This window comes from Exophiala xenobiotica (assembly GCF_000835505.1).
Source record: "Exophiala xenobiotica strain CBS 118157 unplaced genomic scaffold supercont1.4, whole genome shotgun sequence".
In the NCBI taxonomy this organism is placed as follows: domain Eukaryota; kingdom Fungi; phylum Ascomycota; class Eurotiomycetes; order Chaetothyriales; family Herpotrichiellaceae; genus Exophiala; species Exophiala xenobiotica.
The window spans coordinates 3,434,830-3,458,131 of record NW_013562491.1 but is presented as its reverse complement, the minus strand read 5'-3'; the positions used below and the strand labels follow the sequence as shown (position 1 = coordinate 3,458,131).

At 52.3% G+C, this 23,302-nt stretch overlaps 8 protein-coding genes across 8 annotated transcripts; 4 read left to right on the top strand and 4 right to left on the bottom strand.

The window, feature by feature from the left end:
* PV05_07472 (adenosine deaminase) lies at nucleotides 1–2,097 on the bottom strand. Its single transcript, XM_013460298.1, has 2 exons — nucleotides 1,615–2,097; nucleotides 1–1,349 (listed from the first exon to the last, which is right to left on the bottom strand). Exons 1-2 carry the CDS (start codon nucleotides 1,682–1,684, stop codon nucleotides 364–366), a joined length of 1,056 nt encoding a protein of 351 aa, XP_013315752.1. The 5' UTR covers nucleotides 1,685–2,097; the 3' UTR covers nucleotides 1–363.
* A 170-nt stretch (nucleotides 2,098–2,267) lies between these two features.
* Nucleotides 2,268–5,755, bottom strand: PV05_07471 (uncharacterized protein). Its single transcript, XM_013460297.1, has 2 exons — nucleotides 2,885–5,755; nucleotides 2,268–2,829 (listed from the first exon to the last, which is right to left on the bottom strand). The coding sequence occupies exons 1-2, from the start codon at nucleotides 5,363–5,365 to the stop codon at nucleotides 2,476–2,478; spliced, it is 2,835 nt and encodes a 944-aa protein (XP_013315751.1). The 5' UTR covers nucleotides 5,366–5,755; the 3' UTR covers nucleotides 2,268–2,475.
* Nucleotides 5,756–6,065: 310 nt separating this feature from the next.
* Nucleotides 6,066–7,658, bottom strand: PV05_07470 (uncharacterized protein). The gene has a single exon (XM_013460296.1). It carries the CDS (start codon nucleotides 7,553–7,555, stop codon nucleotides 6,818–6,820), a length of 738 nt encoding a protein of 245 aa, XP_013315750.1. The 5' UTR covers nucleotides 7,556–7,658; the 3' UTR covers nucleotides 6,066–6,817.
* Nucleotides 7,659–7,768: 110 nt separating this feature from the next.
* PV05_07469 (uncharacterized protein) lies at nucleotides 7,769–9,107 on the top strand. The gene has a single exon (XM_013460295.1). The coding sequence runs from the start codon at nucleotides 7,934–7,936 to the stop codon at nucleotides 8,462–8,464; it is 531 nt and encodes a 176-aa protein (XP_013315749.1). The 5' UTR covers nucleotides 7,769–7,933; the 3' UTR covers nucleotides 8,465–9,107.
* A 67-nt stretch (nucleotides 9,108–9,174) lies between these two features.
* PV05_07468 (uncharacterized protein) lies at nucleotides 9,175–12,226 on the top strand. The gene has a single exon (XM_013460294.1). It carries the CDS (start codon nucleotides 9,329–9,331, stop codon nucleotides 11,927–11,929), a length of 2,601 nt encoding a protein of 866 aa, XP_013315748.1. The 5' UTR covers nucleotides 9,175–9,328; the 3' UTR covers nucleotides 11,930–12,226.
* Nucleotides 12,227–12,891: 665 nt separating this feature from the next.
* Nucleotides 12,892–15,473, top strand: PV05_07467 (uncharacterized protein; the record flags this gene model as incomplete). Its single annotated transcript, XM_013460293.1, has 6 exons — nucleotides 12,892–12,955; nucleotides 13,018–13,032; nucleotides 13,197–13,346; nucleotides 13,615–13,856; nucleotides 13,917–14,243; nucleotides 14,292–15,473. 6 exons carry the CDS (start codon nucleotides 12,892–12,894, stop codon nucleotides 15,471–15,473), a joined length of 1,980 nt encoding a protein of 659 aa, XP_013315747.1.
* Nucleotides 15,474–16,204: 731 nt separating this feature from the next.
* On the top strand, nucleotides 16,205–17,069 carry PV05_07466 (uncharacterized protein; the record flags this gene model as incomplete). The annotated part of the gene is made up of 2 exons (XM_013460292.1): nucleotides 16,205–16,652; nucleotides 16,783–17,069. 2 exons carry the CDS (start codon nucleotides 16,205–16,207, stop codon nucleotides 17,067–17,069), a joined length of 735 nt encoding a protein of 244 aa, XP_013315746.1.
* A 1,100-nt stretch (nucleotides 17,070–18,169) lies between these two features.
* On the bottom strand, nucleotides 18,170–20,083 carry PV05_07465 (uncharacterized protein; the record flags this gene model as incomplete). The annotated part of the gene is made up of 5 exons (XM_013460291.1): nucleotides 18,170–18,993; nucleotides 19,039–19,313; nucleotides 19,445–19,650; nucleotides 19,746–19,804; nucleotides 19,858–20,083. The coding sequence occupies 5 exons, from the start codon at nucleotides 20,081–20,083 to the stop codon at nucleotides 18,170–18,172; spliced, it is 1,590 nt and encodes a 529-aa protein (XP_013315745.1).
* Between the last annotated feature and the right edge of the window lie 3,219 nt (nucleotides 20,084–23,302).

The following is a 23,302-nucleotide window of genomic DNA, read 5'->3' as shown; positions in this document are numbered from 1 at the left end:
GCTTCACGCAGTTCAAGCTAGCCGACACAAGATGAAGATACAAATTGACAGGCTGACGATCTATGCTCATGTTGATACCCAAAAATAACTCCAGCTGACACGATGATTGGTGGATTGATGACGAAGCCATTCCTGTATCCATGTGTCCAATTCCTTGTGCTGGGAACGATGGAATGGAAACTCAGCCTTGCAGTAGTCTAACCCCCTTTAACAGAAACTTTGACTCGGTCTTTCGTACCTCATGACCTGACAGCATAGCCGTCCCTTTTCCCTGCTTCAGAGCTGACTATATATGATTTGTATGCCGTATGCGTGTCTTGATCTACGAAAATATATCAGACCCTTCACGGTCAAGCCATTGATCTAGGTTCTAAACCTCTCCATCACCGCGTCCAACATCTTGCCCATCTCGCGCTTCCTTTCCTCTCCACACCAACTCCCCTGTATACTATTCCTCGCGATCTTCTCCCATTCATCCTTTGTCAGGCCAAAGTGATCCTGCACGGCGCAGTAATTGTCGAGAATATAGCCACCAAAATACGCGGGATCGTCACTATTGATGCTAAAGCGCACGCCTTGGTCGAGATACTTTCTGATCGGCAAGTCACCGACGTTCTTGACGCAGCACAACTCGACGTTCGATAGAGGACACATGGTCACCATTATGTTTTGGGCCACAAACTCGGCCATGACCGCGGGATCTTCGGTGAGTTTGATGCCGTGGTCGACGCGCTGGATGTGGAGTTCCGTGAGGGCTTCGGCCATGTAGTCGACGCCGGCTTCCTCGCCGGCATGCGCGGTGCGGTTTATGCCGCGGGTTTCGGCGTCGAGATATGTCTCCTTGAAGAGATGGGGAGGGTTGCCCTTTTCCGTGCTGCTCAGGCCGAGGCCCCGGACTCTGCCGGACAAAAGGTCCGGCAGCGCGGCGCGGTACATGGCCTCGCCGTCGGAGGGGGGCAGGTGGCGTAATATGCACACGATGAGTTCGGATGTGATGCCCAGGTCGGCATTGGCGCGGGCCTGGGCGGCAGTGAAGCCGGCGAGGACGGTGGAGTAAGCGACGCCTCGAGACGTGTGAGCCTGCGGGTCGAAGAAAAGTTCGGCGTGCACGACGCCGTCGGCCGCGGCGCGCGTGAAGTATGCGTAGGCTAGGGATTCGAAGTCGTCCGAAGTGACCAGCACGGACATGCCGATGAAGTAGTAGTGCAGGAAGTCGTCGAGGGATGTGAAGCGGCGGTAGCGGGCTAGGAGGGATGACACGGATGAAAAGGCCGGGTCGTCGGATGGAGAGGGTAGGTTGATGGAGTTGCGGCGGGCGAGGGTAAAGAGGAGGGAGGGTTCGAGGGAGCCTGAGCGTTGGGGGTTTGTGTGTCAGTTCGTGTGTATAGATGGGGAGGTGTAGGTGTAGGTGTAGGTGATGAGTCTAGAGCATGGAGGAGGAGGTAGAGTGAAGGCATTCGTACGTGCTTCTTGTAGAACTCGAGGTCGAACCGAGCAAGATAGCCCGTGTGTTCCATTCTACTGTCCAGGGTCTAGACAAGAAACGACTCTCGAGTGAAGGAAGTCGTCGAATTCGGACGTGGGAATACGGAGGATCAAGGTGAGTAGACTGACCTTCAACATGGATATGATGTTCGCATTTGGGCACGGCTTGAAGGAACTCGTGCATCGGTCCTTTGCACATCTTTGCTTGCAGGTGACTGGCACCACCTTACCAGGTAGTCGTCTCACTCTTCCTTCTCTTTACTATAGTAATCGCTGGTCGATCCCAGGACCAATGCTGGCTTGTGACGGATGGCGTTCGATTTCACACTCTTTCAATCTACCTCAAGGTAGTTAGAAGACCTGGAGGCCAGCAAAGGGTTGACAAAGAAAGCCGTTAATTAGTCACTGAGAATCTGGCCCTGATAGCACAAAAATATACTCTCCGGTATTGTTCTTCTCCAGCTAGCCCAAATGGCAGATACTCAGACCGTCGACCGGGATACTGGGCCTACCAGTACTTATCTACAGGAGTGGGACCAAGTTGTAGAATGCTTGCAAAACTCACTGTACAGAAAATTCTGTTCACATCGGAGGCTGCCGAAGGGTTCAAACAGAAAAACCACGATAATCCTCGACCAAAAAGGACCGAGTTACATTGAGAGGGAAATATCTAAGGAATGACGTCAGGGGATTTCACTCATCGACAGGGCGAGAAAGACATCACTCTTTCATGGAAACGGGAGCCTTGGTTTGACCTCGTAGGGAATCAAAATGAGTAAAAGAACACACTGTCGCAGACCGAATGCTTTGTGAATTCATTGCGTTCTTCAAAACTGACATTCATCTCAAAATGGGGTATCTTCCTGATCTCCATAGATCACATACAATATTTCCAGAACCCACCCCTTATTTCCATTTCACTCGTATATATCTGCCTGGTCGAGTGAAAGCACAGGTCCACAGACAAACATGGACTTTGGCAAGGTGTCATCACCGCACCAACTTCGTCCCGGAGCTGACAACCACAAATTGCAGGTCTCGGCCTGTAGCTCGCCATCGTTCAACGCCGCCTGAAACGAGCCACGGCTGGAGATTCTTGCACTGACTCACGTCGAGTAGTCGGAGTTTTTGACATCCTTCGACAACGCTCTGTACACCAAGCCCAGTAACACGGACGCACCCTCGGACGGCAAGCTCTTTCAAAGCTGCCAAGTGCAGACCTATAGATCTTAGACTTGGATCCGATACGGCACTGCCACAAAACGATAGGTTGAGATGGGTTAGGTTTGGACAGCCGAGAGCCAGAACCTCTGTCGCAGTGTCGGATAGAGCGCAACAGAAAGACTAGAAGCATGTTAGTATACATTCTCGGCATCCTACTCGACTATCCCAGACTTACAAGGTCGAGCTGTCTCAATCCACTGCCGGCTCCGTTGACAAGCCATACAATGCTCTGATCGCTCAGATATGTACAGTCTGCCAAACAAAGCCTCTTCAACCGTTCGAATTTGACGTTTCCCCAGAATTGAAAACCGGCATCAGTAATAGTCGTACATCGAGTAAGATCCATAGACTCTATCCGCTGACTGGCGTGCGTTGCAATATGCGCCATGGTCCGATCGGTTATGTGTTTGCAATAACTCAGAGTGATAGAAGCCAACTGCGGACAGCCAATCACTGTGCCAGGGGCCGGTTGTTGTACCGGAGTGTTCAGCTTCGTATTCAGAACAGGGCGCTGTGCATTCAATTTGTTGCGTTGGCTCGGTATTTGAGATTGGGCTTGCACCACCCAGCCCACGATCCTTGCTAGCAACGTGTCACTAACTTTGCGGCAATTACTCAGGTCAACTTCTTTGAGTCCACGAGCCTTGTTGGCCATCTCGAGTATCGCCGGGGCCGTGACATCCCAAACGCTCTTCATGCGCCAGCCTTGAACATTGGTGCCACACATGTTTACCAAAGCGCTAAACCCCTCGTCCGTGACGTGGAAGCAGTTGCTGAGATCGACGAAGCGAGGTCTGGCTCCAGTGAAGGGGCATATCCGATTAACCAGAACGTCATCTGTAATCTTGCGGTTGTACTGTGAAAGGTCGAGGTAATGTAACAAATTAGGTGCCGTGTTCAGAACGTTCTGCCAATGTAAAGAGACTCTTTGCAGTCTCATCAGATCGTGAAGTTCAAGATACTCAAGCACCAAAGGCAATATCTTTTCGGGAATATCGCCATGATTCAAACCAAGACGAGGCTTGGAACGAGGTTTTCGTCGGCCTCCTGGAGAAAAAGGGTCAGAGAAAGGAATTCCAGAGCCTTTCTGTTCAGAAGTAGGGGACGGTGTTCCGGAGATAGAACTTCGAGGAGACGGGCTGCTTGTCACGACAGGAGATACTCTAGGAGAGCGCCGCCTTTGTTCCTTTGATGGTTCATCTGGCGGAGGTGGGGCAAGTGAACCTCTCCTCGACCTAGACTTGACCTTTTCTAGTCCTTCGCTAAGGAAGGGATCAGGATCAGAAGGCTCCACAGTGCCGGGCTCGTCTGTCGGGCTCGCCATTTCTGCGTCTGTAAATGTCACCCTTGGAGCTTGGACGACCTTTCTGGCTGTCTTGTCTTTGCCTTCTCCAATGGCCAATTGATGGATGTTGGGTTCGGAATCTGCATCGCTCATCACGACGTCATTGTAAGACGCTGTCCGTAGTCTCTGTCTCGCAGTGTCTTCAATCTGTCGAACGATTTCTGGCGGGCAGCGATCCCAGAAATCGGCCAAGACATTCTCCGAGATCATTAAACATTCAACCTGGGTGACTGAGCGAACAGTGGCAGTCCGACGATCGGCCAAGGAAAGGCTGACGACTTCTCCAAAATACTGTCCCGGCTTGAGACGTGCTTTCACACGAGGAGTCGGCGGAATGCCGTTTGGAACATTCGTTCTGTCCAGTTTTGGGCTCGAAACGTTCCTTTCGTCCAGAATCTCCACCTCACCACGGACAATGAAGTAGACTTCTCTGCCTCTAGTGTCCTGCTTGATGATATCTGTAAACGGAGCGAAGCTCCTTGGCGATGCACTCAGCCCGAGAAAGTGCAGGATCTCTGGAGGCAGGGATGCAAACAGAGGCAGCTCCTTTAATGTGGCTCTGATATTGACGAGGCCGTGCCCTAACGCGCTTGCTGTCGACACTTCGTTCGTACCAGGGCTAGGGGATTTCCTTCTCTTATTCGAGTCGCCGTCATCCATAGATACATCTTCAGAAAATTCTGCTCGCCGTTTCGACCCTCTTCTCTCGTCAGAGGGGACTTCCTCCGTGCCCAAGATGACCTGTCTCTTTTTCTTCTCCAACTGTGTCAGCCTTTCCAGCGCCTCTTCTCGAATGGCTCGTTCCACATCTGGATATTTGGGAAGTATAGTTTTGAGATCCTCCTTCTTTAAGACCAGGACCAAACAACGTGATCGCGCGATCACCGTAGCCGTCCGAGGGCGTTCCATGAGGATGCCGATCTCTCCAAAAAAGGCGCCTGGCTTCAGTTCGGCATAGGTACTCTCCCCATCCCGTGAAGTAACAGCCACAGCACCTCGGACGAGCCAGTACATTGCTTTTGCGTCTTCACCTTCGGTGATGATGTAGTCATTCGGAGTGTAGAGTTGAGGTTTTAGGAGGAGACCAATGTCGGCTAAGAAGCTGTCGGAGGTGGTTTGGAAGAGGGGAAATGAACGAATGCGCTCGATCAAATCCAAGGGCATCCCTTGAATCTGCGATGTTGCCAGAGGAGATTGTCTGACAGGACGCGACGGATTGACCTGGGAGTCAAAGCTGCGAACCAGGGACACCTCTGCGGAAGGAGGGGTCGCTGTCCGCCCATGGTAGGGGGACAGAACCCGCCGCCGCATCTTTTGGGTTCTCAGAGGACTATGGCGATTCAGGCGCGTGTTCAAGCTAGCTGAGCGACGGCTCGTGGTGTAGTCTTTCTCATCCCATATCCGGCACCATAACGCAGGTTATTTCGGATGTCTCAGCGCCAGCAAGACAGCGGGGATCGCGTCCGCAGGGCCACACTTATGACAGTAGTGGCAAGCGCCGAGATAAAGGCGCCTTTGGTGTATCCCGGGCTTAGTGACACACGTCGATTGAGGCACGAGCTTCAGAGAGGTGCAATTGAGTCTGGAGAGGGTCGGAGGCGTGCAAGCCCATTAGCGCGGGGATCGGAATTGAGATGCGAGGTCAAGGAAGCGCCAGGGAGTGACAGGCTGTCAACGAACTTGTAAGGAGGAGAAACAGAGATTAGCATGAGCACGGTGAACTTTTGGAAGGAAACAACAGTATGGGAAGTGCTGCAGCCCAGCCCACTGCATGCGCGAATCCGTGGATACTCGCTAGCAACAGCGGGAAGCCGCAAGCCGAAGAGGGAGCCATCATGAGCGTTGCAAAGCCAACAGCGAGCCGGGGTTTCGATGATGGTGGGGTAAGGGGAGTACAGACGAGCTTCTGGAAGCCCAGAAGCCAGCAAGCCAGTCCTAAGGAGATTTAGTCGTCTATCGCGGGGCCAGTGGGCTTCAACGTGCATGCAGAGAAGGCCGACCCGTCCATCAATCAGCAGTCAAGGAGTCTAACTACCTACCTAAGAATATGATGCTATATGTGTTTGCGTCGCTATCCATGCCATGGCAAGCTGCAGCCCTCATGCAGATAGAGACCAAGTCTCAATTTGGTAGGTAGTGTACAGCAACTCCGGGATGGACCAGTTTCAAGGTCTGCAGAGCGGCGATGGGCCAGGCACAGCTTTCTGCAACCAACTACCAGCGTTTATATACTTGTTGTGGCATCTGGAGACGAAATCACAACCGTCCTTACTTTGATAGAAGTGGCCCAACCACGATCTGCTTCCTCCGCACCTCAGCAGATCTGAATCCTTCAGTCTTTGGGCCATCAAATTACGAAAGCCTCGCGCTTCGGCTAATGACCATGTGGGTGATCGACAAGGCCACCCTGCTCACCAGGCTGCTCGGCAGCTAAAATCCACTTGAGGCATTCTCAATGTCCAGACCGCTCAAGCTATACTCCCATTCCAGATAGGGCCATGCCTCGGCTGACACTTAGTCGTGGTCTCGATAGAGCTATGTCCCTGCTCTTTCAGATGTGCGCCTCGTACGCCTCGTACGCCTCGTCGATGGATGAGAACATCTCACTGTTAATCCAGCCAGTCATTCTGACGCAGCAACAGCTTGAGTTAGTAGGTGCATTCATATGCCCATCAATGTCGTGAGGGCCGTACACCCCGTAGGGTTGAGATACTCGCAGGGAGGGATTCGTGGACCCGATAAAGATACCGGCAGCGTGGAGTATCAGCCTAAATTTGCAGCATCGTTCGTCCAAAACGTCTTTCTTAACCAGGCAATATAGGCTGGAGGGCTGCCTCGGACTGTCGCAGCCACATCCTGAACCACTCCATACATGATGGAGAATTTGAGCGCAATCTTTGCGTTGTGGACGGTTGCAAAATGGTCCAACCCCCTCTTCCAACTGTATATTCCTGCCACGCTCATGGCGGCAATGATGGTGCTGCCAGCGTCCCGATGTCCGGTCGCAACATCATCGCCTCGTCGAGCCAGAAGCCGCGTTCTGGATAGATCCACCATTTCTTCCGTTATCATGAAAAGGGTCGCCCATCCCAAGCATGTAGACCCAAGTTTTGTGCCTTCTCTCATCCCGCTAAACATGGCGTGATAATTCTTCGACTTTTGATACAGGAACCATCCGGTCTGTGTAGTAGGCAAGCGGTGCGCATTTTCGGCCCGGTATCGGTTTGCACCTTTTGTTGAACCGTGGGATGCTCCTAGAATGAAGCCGCAACCAAACGAAGTCAGCATCACTGCAGGGGCGCGGAGGATGAGATGCATCCCAAGGCGTTCATTCGGCAGTCCAATGAGACCTGGAGTGTCTGTTTGTGTTGAGGGATTCGGGCTCTCTGCGATGGCCTGCTGCGCAGAGACATGTGTTGCAAAATCCTGTGACGGTGAAGGGATTGGGTCCCATGCTTCCTCCTTTGGTTGAGTAGATGTAAAGGGCCACATGCTGAACATCTGCCCTACTTTGCAGCCTCTCGACCCCTTATCTCAACACCATGAATCTGCAGCGGTGCAGACCAATGTTTCTCATGAGCAAAGCATTGAAGCTGAGACTCGTAATAATATCATTGAATTGGAGCTCCACGCGCCGGAGCGAAGCGCAGTTTTTTGGCTCTGCGGGGAACAGACTCAGGACCCTTCCTTCGCGTTTTCTGCCTGCACCGCCTTCAATGCCATTGCGAGCCGTTTTTCATTCTCATTCAACGCGGTGGTCTTGTTGAATAAGTCTTGACGGAGTTCGCCATCACGGAAACATTGCTATCCATCCTAGAGTGGTTGATAGGCGGTTGCTGACCCACTCTTTATCATACCTGCGGCCAGGAAGCCTCTACAATGACTTCAATTTCGGGCGACCAGCTGGCAGAATTGCCTACGGCGGACATGATTACCCTGTTGTTCAAGTGCCATAAGACGACCACTGTTCTATCTGTTTTACCGGACAGACCCTTCTCCGAGATCAAAGCCCTCCTGCTTGCTGCTCTACAATCACGAAACCTCACTACCATTCCTAACTCCGATTTGCCTCTACCTGAAGATCCTGACAACCTCGAATTTGGCATTCTTGCCGACAAAAAAGATGCAAGCAAAGGCTGGGTGCCATTGATCATCAAGGAGCAAGAGTTCAAGGGTCCCAAGGGTACCAAGAGAAAGGTGGGCGGCGATAAAAGTGTCCTGAACGAAAGTCCCTTGGGCGCCAGTCTGGCTGACGGCTCATGGGTGGCATATCGACTGAAAGCAAAGTCGAAAGTGTCAGAGGACGTGGAAATGGAGGGAGCCGAGGGCACACCAGATATCGAACTTCATGAAGATCCGGGCTGGGACGTTGTCCTTCCAAGCTTTGAAGACGAGGCTGACGAGAGTTGACATCCGACCGCGGACATCGTCAAACCCTGAGATGGCAGAGCCACTCGCGAATACCAACATCAGTTGCCCTGCATACATAGCAGGATCTCAGCCTTTCCAGTACAAGGAGTTTAAGACAGATACGTTTGCCCCAAGACCAAGCCACGGCCCGAAGCATGCCCGACATGCCTTAGGCGACGCAGCTTCTGTGTAGGCACTTCGTTCCGAATACGGCGTTGCCCAGACGTCATCTTACCTCCCTCAACCCGACGAGCTTCTGCTTGAGAAGTCGTCTCTGCAAAGATCACTCATTGGAGGTTTCTGGCTAGAGGACGACCATCAACGACGTTGCAACAACCGCAGAATTGGTTGTTGATGCTGACAAATTTGACAGCAACGATACTTGAGGGGGCCTTTTATACTGGTTCAGTGGTTGTGAGTGGTATGGCTTTTGTGCTAAATATATCAAAGGCAATTCCCCACGTTTCAGGTGGGCTGGCTTGCTTGTTGAGTGGCTTGACACCTGATTCGAGGCATCCTAGAACGAGCAATTAGGCCTTCAGTGTTCAGGAACAATCACGATAGCTAGCGACGAATAATGGTTGAAGGTTGGGGTCCGGTCACCCGCCTAGTTCAGCGAGAGACATGTAGATTCTGTGGTCAGGGCAAATACCAAGCCATAAGTTGGGCGCATTGGAGAAACCGTCCTCGCCTAGCTACAATTACGCTCCCCCGTTGCTAAAGTGCATCAGCCCCCGAGGCGGAGCTGACATGCTCGTCCTCGCCCGCCTTTCCCAGGCCAGGTTCACTCTGATCCGTTCTCCTCGTCCAGGACGGCCGACATAGCATACTGTTTTCTTCGAGGCAAGCAGCGATCACGGATCCATGCCTTTCTTCAAGTCTTCGAACAAGTCTCATAGCTCGATTGAAGATTCGCGACCTGAGCATCCACATCAACATCCACACCACCAGGCTCACCCTAGCGCATCTTACGCATTTGATCACCATTCTGACCGCTATACCCAACAACCCCTGACCGACGAGCAATATCAGATCCAAGACACCCAATCTCAATCCCAGCCTCTTCCTGCGCAGCATCTGTCCCGCAGTCACAGTGTCTCGGCCGGCGAGGTGCATGGCGCTCAGCGACCCAGCGTGAACCTCGTGCCCCCGCCGTTACAACAACACGGGATCCCTGAAGAGCCAACACCTATTCCTGGCCAGACTTTCTTCGGTCAATCAAAATCGGCCCGCATTGAGCGTGACGAGAAACAAAAGAAGAGTAAGAGGAGTTTCATCTCTGGACTTATTAAGGACAAGTCCAAGGACGAAGATAAAGAGCGGGAGAAAGAGAAGGAAAACGCTGTCTCAGAGCAGCGCAAAGGAGGTATCGGTCGATCAAGCTCTGTGCACCTGCTGAGGAAGTCGCAGCCTGCTGAACCCAGTACACGAGAGTCTCATTCACAGCAGACCTCACCCATCTACCAGACAAGACACTCCGCATATTATCCTTCGGTCGACACTACTCCAGCATATCCTTCAGATCAGCCTCAATACCGAGGAGATTTCGAATCTCCACAGAGCCATACGACCCAACAATCTGTGGACTACGAGGAAGACGCTCCTCATTTCACTCCAGAGCAATATCGGGCTTATCACCAGACCGAATCAGCCAACACCTCCGAGCATTATCTTCCTTATCAGGGCCAGACACAGCATCCTCGAGGGGCGAATATCGATACTGATCAGTACCGACATCTACGACCACCCTCGCAGGCATCTCTCGGCCCGCCATCGCCGACTACTAACGTTCCTCATACGCAAACTCTCCTAGACTCTCGCCCGTCTACGTCAGCGACCAGCAGATACTCGGTGCAGTTGGGGCCGCAGGGTCAGCAGCAGCAACAGCCGGCAATGGCAGGAGGGGAGGCACGTAATGGAAGCCTTCGCCAACAACTGTCCCAAAGAGACGCTCGTACTGAGGACCACAACCAGCAATACCAGAGCTCGCAGGATCCACGAGCCAGAATGTCACAACAAGGTTCAGAACACGGCAGAAGTACGCCTCCTCCCAGGAGCAGAGAGGACATCAGTCAGTTAGACTATCATCAGCTGCTTCAGCGCCATGAAGAGTTGCAAGCCAAATATTCCAAGGTGAAACGGTACTATTTTGAACGCGAAGCGCAAGTTACCCAGTTGCAGAACACAGTGGCAACCCAACGATTGTCCATGTCAAGGACTTCGCTGGATGATGCCCAATACACGGCCAGGTTCGAACGTTTAAGCCAGGCCATCAACAATCTGGCGTTCAATATTCGCAAGAACTGGCGAGCAGTCCCACCGTGGCTTCGTCATGTTTGCAACCAAGACGCCCATTCGATCGGCACCAAAGAAATGACAGCTGTCGGTCGAGCTTGTATAACTCGGTGGCTTTATGAGAGCATATTCGAACGTACATTTCACCCCGGGATTGATCCTGGGCTGTCGGCTCATTTGAAGAACATTGAACGTAGCATTCGCCGTTCGGGACAAGGTGGCAGCCTTTTGGCCGACGAGCAACGGGACGACCTCATTACAAAAATCACCACATGGCGGCTGACCACGATTGAAGGTCTTCAAGACGTCCTGGCCTCGCCCCAAGCTGAGAAGTACACGGAGAACTTGAATCAAATGTTCACGCACCAGCTCACTGAATCTTTGAAAGCCAATCTCACGGATCCTCCACCATTGGGTCTCAGTGAAGGTGTTGGTATGATTGTTGGTCAAGCGGTAGGCATTGCAGCAAATATTCCACTCGAATCGCGCGATATTTGCATCGAGTACTTCATGCCTGGCACGCCGATTAATGAGATGTACATGAAGGTCGAGCCCCAGATCACAGCTCTGACCAATCCAGGCCAAGATGAGCGCTTACTCGCGATGCAAGCTGCTCAGGCGCAACAACAAGCCATGCAAGAGGGACAAGAAGGCGACGGTATGGACACGGTCAGCACAGAGGATGGACCTCGTGACCGGGATGTCGAGGCCGAGATTCGTGAAGCCGCTGGCAAAGCAGCCTCACAACAGTCTCAGGGTCGGTCTGATAGTGTTGCCACTCAAGGCAGTCAAGCTACGATCAAGATCCCGGACAAGCAGTCCAAGAAATCGAGCTTCCTTGGTGGCATTGTTGGCAAAAAGCCACCAGTTTCTCGCGCCGACAGTCGGGCTACAGAACCTGCTTCCGGGAATAATGGAGAGGATCAACGTGGCAATGTCAGGGAGAGCATGGCGGTTGACCCGGCCCAGTTAAATGCTGCACCGGGTGCAAATGAAGGGAGGATTCGTTTCGCAGCCTTTGTGGCTGTTGAGGTCCGAGTCAAGGGACCAAGTTCCAATTCCTCGACTTCGGGAGGTAACTCCGGCAAAGAGCCTGGGTCTGCAGCTGGTGGTGGCGTCAGGGAGTCGGCCGTCAATGTCCTTTTCAAGGCGCCGGTTTACGAATATTAGACTCGTCAGGCCAGGATGGTAAGGGGTGGGAGTGGTTCTGGCCTTGCTCGCTTGGTTGATCGGCAGATGGGCGTTTTGAGCGTCTGAGGTTGGTGGCATGGGTTGGAGCGAAATTAAGACCTTGGGTTGCCGGTCATGTTTGTTACTGAAAGAAAAGGCTGGCTATTGATGGACGAGGAATCTGATGACCATTTCTTTCATAATGTTGGAATATCTTGCTCAGTACCGTACTCCGTGGTGTTAACTCATCCGACTTTCTACATTTTCGACCTGTCACCTGGGTGTCACCCATGAGAACGGTGTAAGCGAGGGTTGTCATGCAACAGTCCTAAGACACGGCAGGTTGGGCTGCGAAGTGGCTGCTTTTGTGCTGGGAGCATGACAAGGCTATCGTGGTCGCCTAAAGAACGTATTTCATTTTCATCAACCTGAACGGACCTGCCAACCTTGGTGCGGAGAAAGGCCTGGCGGCCCGTCTCGTCGCCTAACCTAACTAGCTGCTACTTAGCGAGGCTATGTAGAACACCCAGCGAGCCACCTCCCAGGGAGGACGGCAAGGAGGACAGGGAGGAGAGCGTCATCACGGGTTGATCATTGATTACCGGCACCTGCAGCTCCAAAACCGGCACACACAAAGGTCGGTTTTTGGAGAGCCAGACTCCCAGAGCCACATGCCCGTGCCAACGTCGTTCGAATTGCTAACCCTGTCGATTTGGGCACCAGAAAGCGGTCATTGTTCTCTCACCGGCCAGAAGAATCCCATGTCAAGCGCGGGGTCAGTGTGATTTCGACTTTTTCTCCCGCATCCGATTCGACCGACGAGTTTGCTGCATTCTGTCAGTCTCGACTCTGGCTCTCCTCCTATCCAACTTGCCTTTAATGCTCGATAATGGCAACTTCTTCCTTCCTTGACATGGCTTTTTCAACTCCTTGACTTTGTCGCTCGTCCTACGCATCTCTGAATGACCGAATTTTCTATGCCAAATTTGGGAAATAAAATAGAGGATCCATGCCAGGAATGCAGAGGTATGTGGCCTTTCTGCACGCCGTCCACCGCCCGCCTACTAACTGACCGGTTTGCTGAGAAGAGCGCCACTTGAAATGTAAGTTGAGCTCATTCTCATACGAGGAAGCTGCTCGATTCCTCCTTGTCACGCCATGGCCTTCACCGGCTACAAGGGCAAGAAGAAGCAGAGACTGCACAAAGGGCCAGCCTACCTACGACCCACCTCTTGTTCTGCCACATCGACCGAGCTGACCTTTCCAGGCGACGACAACCCAAAATGCAAGCAATGTGAACGCCTCGGAGGGACGTGTCGCAGGGGGAAAGGGAGACTGAGATTTCGCTACGGGTCCAGCGCTCGTTATGATGCGAACTTTTCCAAGGATCAAACATGGCTGGAGCAAACCAAGAATGGTAAGCCCGTGTAACCCGGATACAATCAGCAAAAAGGTCCGTGTAGTGGGTGAAGAGGGAGAGAGACATTTCAGCCATGCCTAGAGCCGCCTCTTATACCTCCTGCGCCGGAAAGCATCTTCATCACACGCTATGCTTTCGGAGACCTGCCTGGTCACACTGCTGAAGGACACGTTGGCATTCCCCATTCATGTTGTGTTCCTTCTCGCCCCCAGCCACAAGCAATTCAAGCCTATCAGCTCCATCACTGACAGTTGTTTCCAACCAGCAAAATTCCAATTTGTCGATCAAGGCCCTGAATTGGAGAACTACTATTCTCAAGATGACTTTGCGGTCAACAATGCCAAACCGGTCGCGGAAGAGCAGAGGCAAGATAATACGAGGCTTGACCCATACAAACGACTGCAACATCGGCTCGATCCAGACTTATCGCCCACACTGCATGGCGCACCATCTTCCGAACCACTTCCTTTCTTGTCTCCCACAACTTCGAATAATGAAACGGCCCTGGTACGTCCGCTGATAGCCACCAAAAGACGGCGAACCACTGACTCAACTGCAACGCGACAGAACTCTGGTGCTGAATCATGGCAGCAGCAAACTGCTTACGATCCGGTTCGCGGCGACACCTCTCATATCTATCGAATCTATACTCTCGCCAAACCCTATAGCCCTGTTGGCGTCAACGGCGTCATCGCAATGGGTGAACCACGCCATATTCCAAAGGTCGTGGAAGCAGAATATGGTCGTTTGGCCGACTCGGCTGCAGCGACCATCCCAGAAGAGTCTCTACTCTCTCCTGCCGCCTGGAAAGAAGACTTCTACTGGCCCAACAAGAATACGACGACACAATGTGCTTGCCTAATGCGATACTATATTGACCACCTTGCAGCCTGGGTAAGTTGTCTCTTACTCCTTCACAACCAGAAATCCTGACACAAACAGTTTGATGTTGGAGATCCATCAAGACACTTTACCCTCACGGTACCTCAACGGGCACGAAGGTGTCCTCCACTCTTGAACGCCATATTTACTGCGGCATCACGACATCTTGCGAATGTTGCTCAGCACAGAACAGCAGACGGGATCGTCGTCAAATATCAGGATGTACTCTTGCCCACACTTACCCAGGAGACTGCCGTGAAATACCACAACGCTTGTATCGCCTATCTCATCAAGCTATCCAACGACCAGGAACATGTTAGGGACGAAAACTTACTCGCTGCGGCGGTGATACTGCGTTACTATGAAGAGATCGACACCGCATTTACAGGCGAAGACAGCGAGACATTTCTTCGTCCGTTCCAAGTCTTCGTCAACGCTCAGTTGTCTCCCTACTCACATATCCTAGACAATGGACAGAACCCGGAATACCTCAGGCCAGGTTCAGCAGCGGGAATCTACGAGAACACACTGTCGTACTTGAAGAGCTTCCAACATGCGGCTTTTCGGATTGCTCTGCGACAAGAGACAACGATCGCATTTCTCAAACAGAGAGCCGTCCGGCTACCACTAGAAACTTGGTCCATTCTGCAAGGCTTCGACGAAGTTGAGGATTTTGTATGGGCCGATCGTCATCTCTATCACTGCGCCAACGTTCTGCAATTCTGCTTCGGTGGAGTTGGCAATTCTGGCCTGACGCATATCGAGCGGTGGAACCAGCTCAAACAATTCGAGACACAATGGGACCAGGCCAAGCCTCTATCGTTTGCACCCATTCACTATCAAGAGCCGAATCGCAGCAAGGGCGAATGTCTGCCGCAGATATGGTACATGGCTGAAATCCACGTCACCGGGCTGCTGTTCCTGGATCTCGCTCGCATCCTGTTGACGGTGTACAACCCGAACATTCCTCGAATTGGGCCAGGGGTGACGGCCGCTCACAGGCATATGACGAAGGAAGTACATGACATTGTGATCCGACTATGTGGGACGGCCATGTCGAATCCTTCGTCACGGCCAGCGATGGTGCAGGCTTATATGGCCATTGCTGTCTGCGGAGAGTACTTTTCGGATCCTGTCGAGCAGAAAGCCTTGCTTGGGATTTTGGATAAATTGAAGAAAGAGCATGGCTGGCCCACGGGCCGGACAGCGCTGGAATTGAAGCGGGAATGGGGCTGGACATGATGATATGAATGGATACCTTGCTTCTTGTGGACTTATGCAACCCTTTTTCGGGAGACTTTCAAGGAGTTTTGTGGACTCGATCTTGAAGGCGGGTACGGATTTGGACCTGGCAGACACGCGTTTGTGTCTCCTTGTGGATCTTTAGGGCGTGTGGGAGTACAGGTCACCCCCGAGGTATCTGGCACGGCCATGGAACACGGAATGGAAGATATATCCGCCGGCGAGCAACCAAGGGTCGGCGTGAGACGTGAGACGTGAGACGGCGAGAACGGCATGATGACGAACCACTGCGGGGAAAATACAGAGGAGTGACAGGACATCAATCATCATGGATGATGTGAATCTTGTCAAACCCCTCCATGTACCTTACAAATACATTGCGTACGGAGAATCGGGATCTTTTTTGCTTGCACCCTCCGCAGGTACTGGTAGAATCGAATGGCGCAATAGACCGGTTGTAATCGCTTCCTCTACATATTGACCAGTCCCTCTTTTCTTTTCTCTTTTGAATGACTCCTTTTCCTTCTCTGCTTAATCGTACCAGCGGTAGTACTTGTTCACTTCGTCATATCTCCAAGTCTCTCGGACGACCATCAAGTCTCGTCGTCTGCCCATCTTCTTGTCCACGACGTACAAGTAGTGGTACTCAGTTTATCACTAATACTACTGCTACTACTAACCCAGGTAGTATCGGGAAATCCAGACTACGGTCCTTCTGCACCACGCCCACCATGTCTAACCACCTCTACATCGCCGAAACGCCCGCCGAGGTGTCCCAAGCCAAGGGCCTGCACCTCCTCACGCAAAACACGCCCAACGGCCAAGCCACACAGATCATGCTCGAGGAGCTGCACGATGCCTACGGCACCGAATGGGGCACCACGCTGATCAACATCTCGACCAACGTGCAGAAAGAGGAGTGGTTCCTGCGTCTCAACCCGAACGGTCGGATCCCGACGCTCGTCGACAACTCCCAGTCCCCGCCGTTCCCGGTCATCGAGACCTCGGCCCAGATGTTGTACCTGGTGAAGGTGTTTGACAAGAATGACACGTTCGGGTTCAAGGACGAATTGGAGCGTAACGAGGCCTTGCAGTGGATGTTCTTCTGGCATGGCGGAGGCGCGCCGTATCAGGGCCAGGTCAATCATTTCACGAGGGCGGCGCCAGAGAAGATTCCTTGTAAGTTGGACACCCACGCACAGCTTGAGCACATATACCCCCGTTACAGAGGTGACGAGATGGAGCACACAAGTCCCAAGAGAATATGCAACCGCCGAGAAGCACCATTGCTGACATTGTTTCTGTTTAGATGCCATCAACAGATACAAGAACGAAACTCTCCGCGTCTACGGCGTCCTCGAGATTCGACTGTCCGGCAAATACACGGGCGAGCCAAGAGACTACCTTGCCGGCAAGGGCAAAGGGAAATACAGCGTCGCGGATATCAAGACATGGCCGTGGGTGAAAGGCTGGGAGCGTAGCGGCTTCACGGCCGAGGACATGAAGCCCTTCCCACACTTGTTGAAGTGGATTGACAGAATTGCGGCGCGCCCGGCCGTTCAGAGGGGCATTGGGGATAAATATGTCCAGAAGTAAGTGCTCTCATATCGCTTGTGACACGCAACTGGGTTACATTGCGGCGGAAGGTATGAGGCCAGGGCAAGAAAGAAAATATCACAAGACAAAGATTGCTTCCCTCGTACGTGTTCTGTCAAGATAGGCATTACTATGTAATGTTGAAAGGAGAACCAAATCAAATACGACGCCTAAAGAAAAACGCATCATGTCATTTCATCCGATGCTGCTAGAGAAGCTTGATTGCAATCCCTAAGCCTTAGCTTGCAAGTCGGTTCTTCTGGCGGAAACGATCCCTCCCTTACGTGTGTTGTCTGGTCTTCCGTTCTTGGCCGCTCAAGTCTCGAAGTCATGGCTGACAGCTCCGGTGCCCCTGATGGGGTGTCTTTCCAGACCAAGACTATGAGCCCCATCACTGTCCTGGATTACTAGCGACATCGTAGCTTGACAATCTTCGATACTTGGTGGTGGTGGATCCGTAACTTAGTGCTCGTTGATGCCGGAAGGCGTGAGACAGGGTACTGGATCGTGGCGGTGGGTGCGAGCAAGACCCGTTTGTAATTCGTAGCCGACATGTGAGATATCAATTCGTCTGGGCCATCGTACATATGACGACGAGTCTCCTTGTTTGAGTTCGTAAAAATGTCGTTACCGATAAACTGTCGAGTCGATGCGGAGGCTCTGTGTTTAATGGTTTGTGCAACTAAAGGGATTTCGGCAGCCCTGCATGGGTTCAACGCTCTTGGTTCAGGTACGTGCGATCGTCCCTGAGTCTTGTGCGAAAGACGAGGCATGGTCGTGATTGGGCTTCGGATAAGTCGATCATGGACTTGAGTTTGGTCCCCGTTGATAGCCTTCCAGTAGGTCGACCACACCCCAATGGCATTCGCGTCTTGCATACTCAGCGGCTTCGTCGCATAGCTTTGAAATGGATTCACCCTCTTTCAATCGGTAGTTATCCAGCAGAAGCTTTACCATGTCGAGGCGACCGTTTTCCGCTGCTCCGTTAAGGGCAGTCCGTCCTTGGAGGGGCGAGGGAGGTGCTACAACATCAGCACCTTCTGCGATGAGCATCTGCGCTATTCTCACGTAACCTCTGATGGCGGTTGCTTGGAGCGCCGTTACTCCCCTCCACTCACACGCCGGAGCGTTGGCGTCCGCTCCGTTATCAAGCAAGAGCTCAACAAAAGAGACATGTCCTTCCGCGCTTGCGGCTTGCAGTGCTGTTCGCCCCCCCTCTGGCCCCGGTTGTGCATTGACGTTCGCTCCGTTATCAAGCAGGAGTTTGCAGCAGGGATATGTCCTTCCGCGCTTGCAGCTTGAAGCGCTGTTAATCCCCATTCTGGCGCCGCTTGTGCATTGACATCTGCTCCATGGCCAAGCAAGAGTTTAACAAGAGGCACATGTCCTCTGGCACTTGCAGCTTGCAGTGCTGTTTGCCCACGGACTTGTAAAGGGGGAGCATTGACATCCGCTCCTCTTCGAACCAGCTCCTGCACATGATTCAGACTGGAACCGGTGCATGCAATCTGCAACAAAGTTCGGGAGCACCACAGCTGGCAACGCAAATCTGCACCGCGGTCTAGCAGTGCGACTTCAACCTCATAGTTGGCATTGTCCGTGTAAAGGGCAAGCGAGTGAAGAGCCTGCGTAAGAATGTCTGAACTCAGAATGGTGTTTCTTTCGAGGAGACGATGCACCATTGTTGGGTTGTCTGCCTCGATGGCCCGCAATAACGCCATGTCTCCTAGCGTGTAGCCAGATCGTAGACACGTATCAAAGTCCACGCCCAAGTCCAGCAACCACCGGAAGAATTTGGTACTCTTGCTGCCAGCAGCCACCAAGACATGATTGTTATTCTCATTGTCGCAGTCCTCCCATTCAACCAGGTTGACATCCGTGCCTGCTTTGATGAGCTTCCAAAACAGAAGTTCATTTTTAGTATCTATAGCAGCTGACAACGCAGTATATCATTCGACATTGGACGGACCTGAGTTTACATCAGCACCCCAATCCAGAATGAGATCAACAGCTTCTTCGGCTGCATAGAGCACTGCAGCTTGAAGCGCTGTGTACCCATACTCTGTGGCGGCAGGAGCATTGATGTCTGCCCCATGGCTTAGTAGGTACTTGAGGAGGTCTATGTCGCCTCGCACTGCAGCCCACTGCAACGCCGTCGGGCCTTGGACGCTGTGGGTAGGGCTGTTGATGTCGGCACCTGCTTGAATCAGTCTCCTGACAATACCATGGGACCCGCCATTGAAGCTGCTTGCAGAGCATCAATGCGCAGTGTTTGACCCCGGACTTCCCTTGGATTTGCGCCATAGTTGAGTAAAAGCTCGACACATCCTGCTGGGCCTTGTGTCGACGCAAGAATAAGAGGCGAAGTTATGTACCATGCTGAGAGACCCGCACCACGTTTGAGCAGGAGTTCAACCGCTGCAGTCGATTTGCCGCGCATAGCATATTCTAATGCGGTAGGAAAGCATATGGGACCCCCACGATATTTGTCAATGCCGCATACATAGTCGACGAGGGATTCAGGCCAGTCTAGATCCTTCAATGGGACATTGGAGTTGGCCGCAAGGGGCCAGGGTGGAAGCTGTTTGCGCGAGCTGGTGGTCTTTCAGGATGGGAAAGAAGTCTTCGAGTCCTCTCAATCAATTGTAGACCCGGGAGATCAAGGACTGGGATTACCAGCTCACGTGGAAACCCCTTGACAATACGAATATGCTCAGGCGTATCTGGACTGTCCACTAGGCCACTATCAGCCTGGATAACTTTAGAACGTAGAGCAAGTATGCCTCACCTGCCTTCCATTTTCGTTTTAAGCTTGGAACAACGTGTCTTCGCAGGCCTCTTTCGATCTTTCTGGGTCCTAGAGTCGAATCCTTTATGGTCACTCTGGCGGTGCTCTGGTCAAGGCTGCGGCGGTTTAAGCCTCTATCAATGGCCTGCCACTCAGAAGACTTGTGATTTTTCTTGAAGCCCCATTCTTTCATCTTCCTCTTGTACCGCGGTATACTGTCGCTCATGATGAGAAGGAGACCCTGGGAGGGCCTCACTGCTTACCTAGCTTCAAAGGCATACGACTTTTCGAGCTCCCGGCGCACATCGTCCAATGGACGGTCTTTCTTGATGTAAAGCTCTTTGATGATGTCCTTGTGAGACCCCAGTCAAGCACCGGTGCAGATAAAACTGGAGCATTTGGCCACTGAGAAGTCATGGTTAGTGGTGAGCTAGGCGATTGTTGGGGCCACAAGGCTCAGGTACTCTGTTCAAGGCTGGCTAATACAGTGGGCAGCAGGGAGCAGCCAGAGGGCGACGCAAGGGAGATTCATCCAGAGGAAGACCATGGAGCATTCGCGTGGAGGAAAGCTGGGTTTATATACCTCTTTTCCCCGTTCGATGACCGTTACTGAAATCGCTGGTAACCGCAAAGGCTTGGGCCGGCACAGCAATCTGTCGTCAGGTTCACACCCTCGATGTGGGTCGCATGGAAGGGAAAGCGCCTCATTGGTCAAAGCCGAAAGTCCGACTTCTCCTCAGCGGCGCCCCGTTAGCCTCGACGAGCCCAGCGCGAACTGCTGGATGACGAGGTTCTAGTCATCCTCATTGGCAGATGGTTGAAAGTACGAGCAAGGGTTAAGTCATACCAGAATCGCTGGGCTCACTAGGTAGGCTTGTATCCTCGGGGTTGGAGGCGTACTTTCGACAACCAGCCAATGGGCATTAACCAGCGTATAGCTGGCAGTTGGCTCACAGCCTCATACTGATCTTTCCCTTGCGGACTGGTTTCATCCACTGCAGCTCCGAACTTTCGAAAATGTCCAATACAATCAGCTTGGTGTCTGGATGAATGAACACCATCAGCTCGATGCTAGGCAATCAACCTTATAGCAATAGCAGATAAAATGGAACAATGGCCTCGTCATCTCCTGGCGCTCGTCGACCTTATTCCGTGCCTGAGGCCTTCTTAATACTTCTGGAGTCTTTCATTCACTGTAAGAAATGACTCTATCCGGTGAAACAGTAGTTGGAATCATTGCTCTTTTCCTAGCACTCCCGCCCATCATCTTTGGCTTTTGCAAACTTGCCCGGAGGCAGCGATCGTACAGCATTTTACCTCGATATGAGTATCGCTGGCCCGGAACAGCACATTTTGTGGAGGGTAACGTTCGTCTCGGCATGGTGCGGTTGTTGATATTGATGACCAGTGTAGAAAATGCGCCGAGCACACCCATGGTCCCCTCGTTGCCTCGTCCACCTACGGCGACTCTTCGACGATGCCACTCGCTTCCTTGCGATTCGAGACGTTGCACATCCAGAGGACCTTCTCGAACGAGTCTCAGCCGCTGAGATGTCGCTTGACGCAATGCCGCCCGAGCTGGGTGTAGACAGGATGGAGAACAAACCGAGGATGCATGTTGTGCAAGTCGGGTCTGGAATTCGGGTAAGACCGTTGTTCCCTTGTAAGGTAGCTGTTAACAGATTCCAGAAGTCTCGTCAATCCTGCGTGTCGTGACGGAAGATTGATGGCGGGTCAAAGATGTGGCAGGCATCATCTCGAGGCGTGTGCGCACGAGGAGTTTTTGGTTATGAAAACTCTGCTACCAATGAGCTGGATAAATGAGAAGGTGATTGCTGTGTGAGACATCGCTTGAGAGAATATGTCGACCCTTGGCCTCAGTATGATTGTGGCACCGCACTGCCCGAAAGCAGCTTGTATCAGGCATCTGGCTGGTTGATTGACATTCTCAGAGTATTCCAGGCGTCAGAGATCCTTGTCAGCATACGAAAGACACGTCTGGTTTAAGTGAAGGTGATATCAAAGAGGTTGCTCTGGACTGGGAAGGAACAAGGGGACAAATACGGAGTATGAGAGCGGATGATGATGCCACCATACAGCGCGTAAGAAGCCTGTCTCGCCCGTGTTCGGGACACCAGACGCTAAAAGTCTCAGGCTGCTTAGGCTTGAGACTAACTTAGCTTACCCATTTGACAATTGTGAACCCACCTAAAGTTAGCCTCGCTAGCCTAATACTTAAGCGAGCCCTAAGCAAGCTAAGCTTCAAGTATGCCGAGGCCGCCTGAAGCCTGCTCAGCCCGTCGTACAGCAGGGTACAATACTGTAGGTGTTTTTACTGCAATCTTCCCAATAGATTTGCAGGTTTTCCATCACGACCCAGCTCCCAGTCAATATCTGGCTTTCTTCTCAAACATTTGCGTCCTTGTCACGCTCTGGACGGCTTCGGACTCCAAATTAATCAGAACTACGAGGCAATGATACCATTGATCGCTAGGCAATGATTCTTGGACCCAAATGCTTACAACGCACAATGCTCCTAACACGCAGTCGGTCAACGAGCCCCGCCGCAGCAATCCTCGCCTCATGCGCTGGAGTCAGGCTTGCAACCAAAACGAGATGAGCGAGGCGTCTCGTGCCGTTTCGAGAACGGATGAGGCCTACCGCACCTTTGAGCCAACCCTTCAGGCTTCTTAACCTAAAAATATGCTGGCCTAAATATCTTCATTTTCAAGTCATTCCCTGTCTTTGCCTCGCAACTCCTCCTCGATTAAGGCTACGACGGTTGCATGCTCAGACTGACGAAACACATACGCCACCGGGGCCAGTCGAAGCATGCCAATCAGCATAGAGGTATGTCTCGCAAAAATAAACCGCTCGCGGTAAGGATTATGGACGGTAGGTACTGTAGTCCCTTTAAGACCACTGATGAAGCTTTGAAGACGTCCTAGGACGCATGGGCCATCCCAAAGTATCTCAGTCCCACCTCCCTCCAAGACATATCCTGGCGAAAGCTTTTGCTAAGATCACTGCACATCATGCAGTACTACGACGCTCAAGGCCATTCCTCCCATCAGGAGAACCATGGCTATGGCGGATACGATGACCATGAAGATCATTATGGCGGCGACGGTTATGATGACTACTATGGCCACGAACACGATCCGGGGGACGAGAATGACTATTATCACCATGATGGCGGTGACGGCTATGACCATTCTTACGACCATGATTACCAGCAATACCAGGGCAATGGGCAAGACTTCCATTCGCAGCATCCGGAGGAAGGATATGGCGACGACCAAGGCCAAGATCCGTACAACCAAAATGGCATATATCACAACGATGATAGCTATGCTGGGTACGGTGCGGATGAAGGACATTGGGACGACCAGCACCAGCAAGATCCTCACGCCCAAGATCCTCACGCCCAAGATCCTCACGCCCA

Bases quoted from the DNA above. Each gene is read 5' to 3' on its own strand.
- PV05_07472 (XM_013460298.1), bottom strand. From the start codon at position 1,684: ATGTGCAAAGGACCGATGCACGAGTTCCTTCAAGCCGTGCCCAAATGC. The intron at 1,350-1,614 runs GTCAGTCTACTC...CCCAACGCTCAG, and splicing joins ACATCATATCCATGTTGAAG to GCTCCCTCGAACCCTCCCTC.
- PV05_07468 (XM_013460294.1), top strand. From the start codon at position 9,329: ATGCCTTTCTTCAAGTCTTCGAACAAGTCTCATAGCTCGATTGAAGAT.
- PV05_07470 (XM_013460296.1), bottom strand. From the start codon at position 7,555: ATGTTCAGCATGTGGCCCTTTACATCTACTCAACCAAAGGAGGAAGCA.
- PV05_07469 (XM_013460295.1), top strand. From the start codon at position 7,934: ATGACTTCAATTTCGGGCGACCAGCTGGCAGAATTGCCTACGGCGGAC.
- PV05_07471 (XM_013460297.1), bottom strand. From the start codon at position 5,365: ATGCGGCGGCGGGTTCTGTCCCCCTACCATGGGCGGACAGCGACCCCT. The intron at 2,830-2,884 runs GTAAGTCTGGGA...ACATGCTTCTAG, and splicing joins GATTGAGACAGCTCGACCTT to TCTTTCTGTTGCGCTCTATC.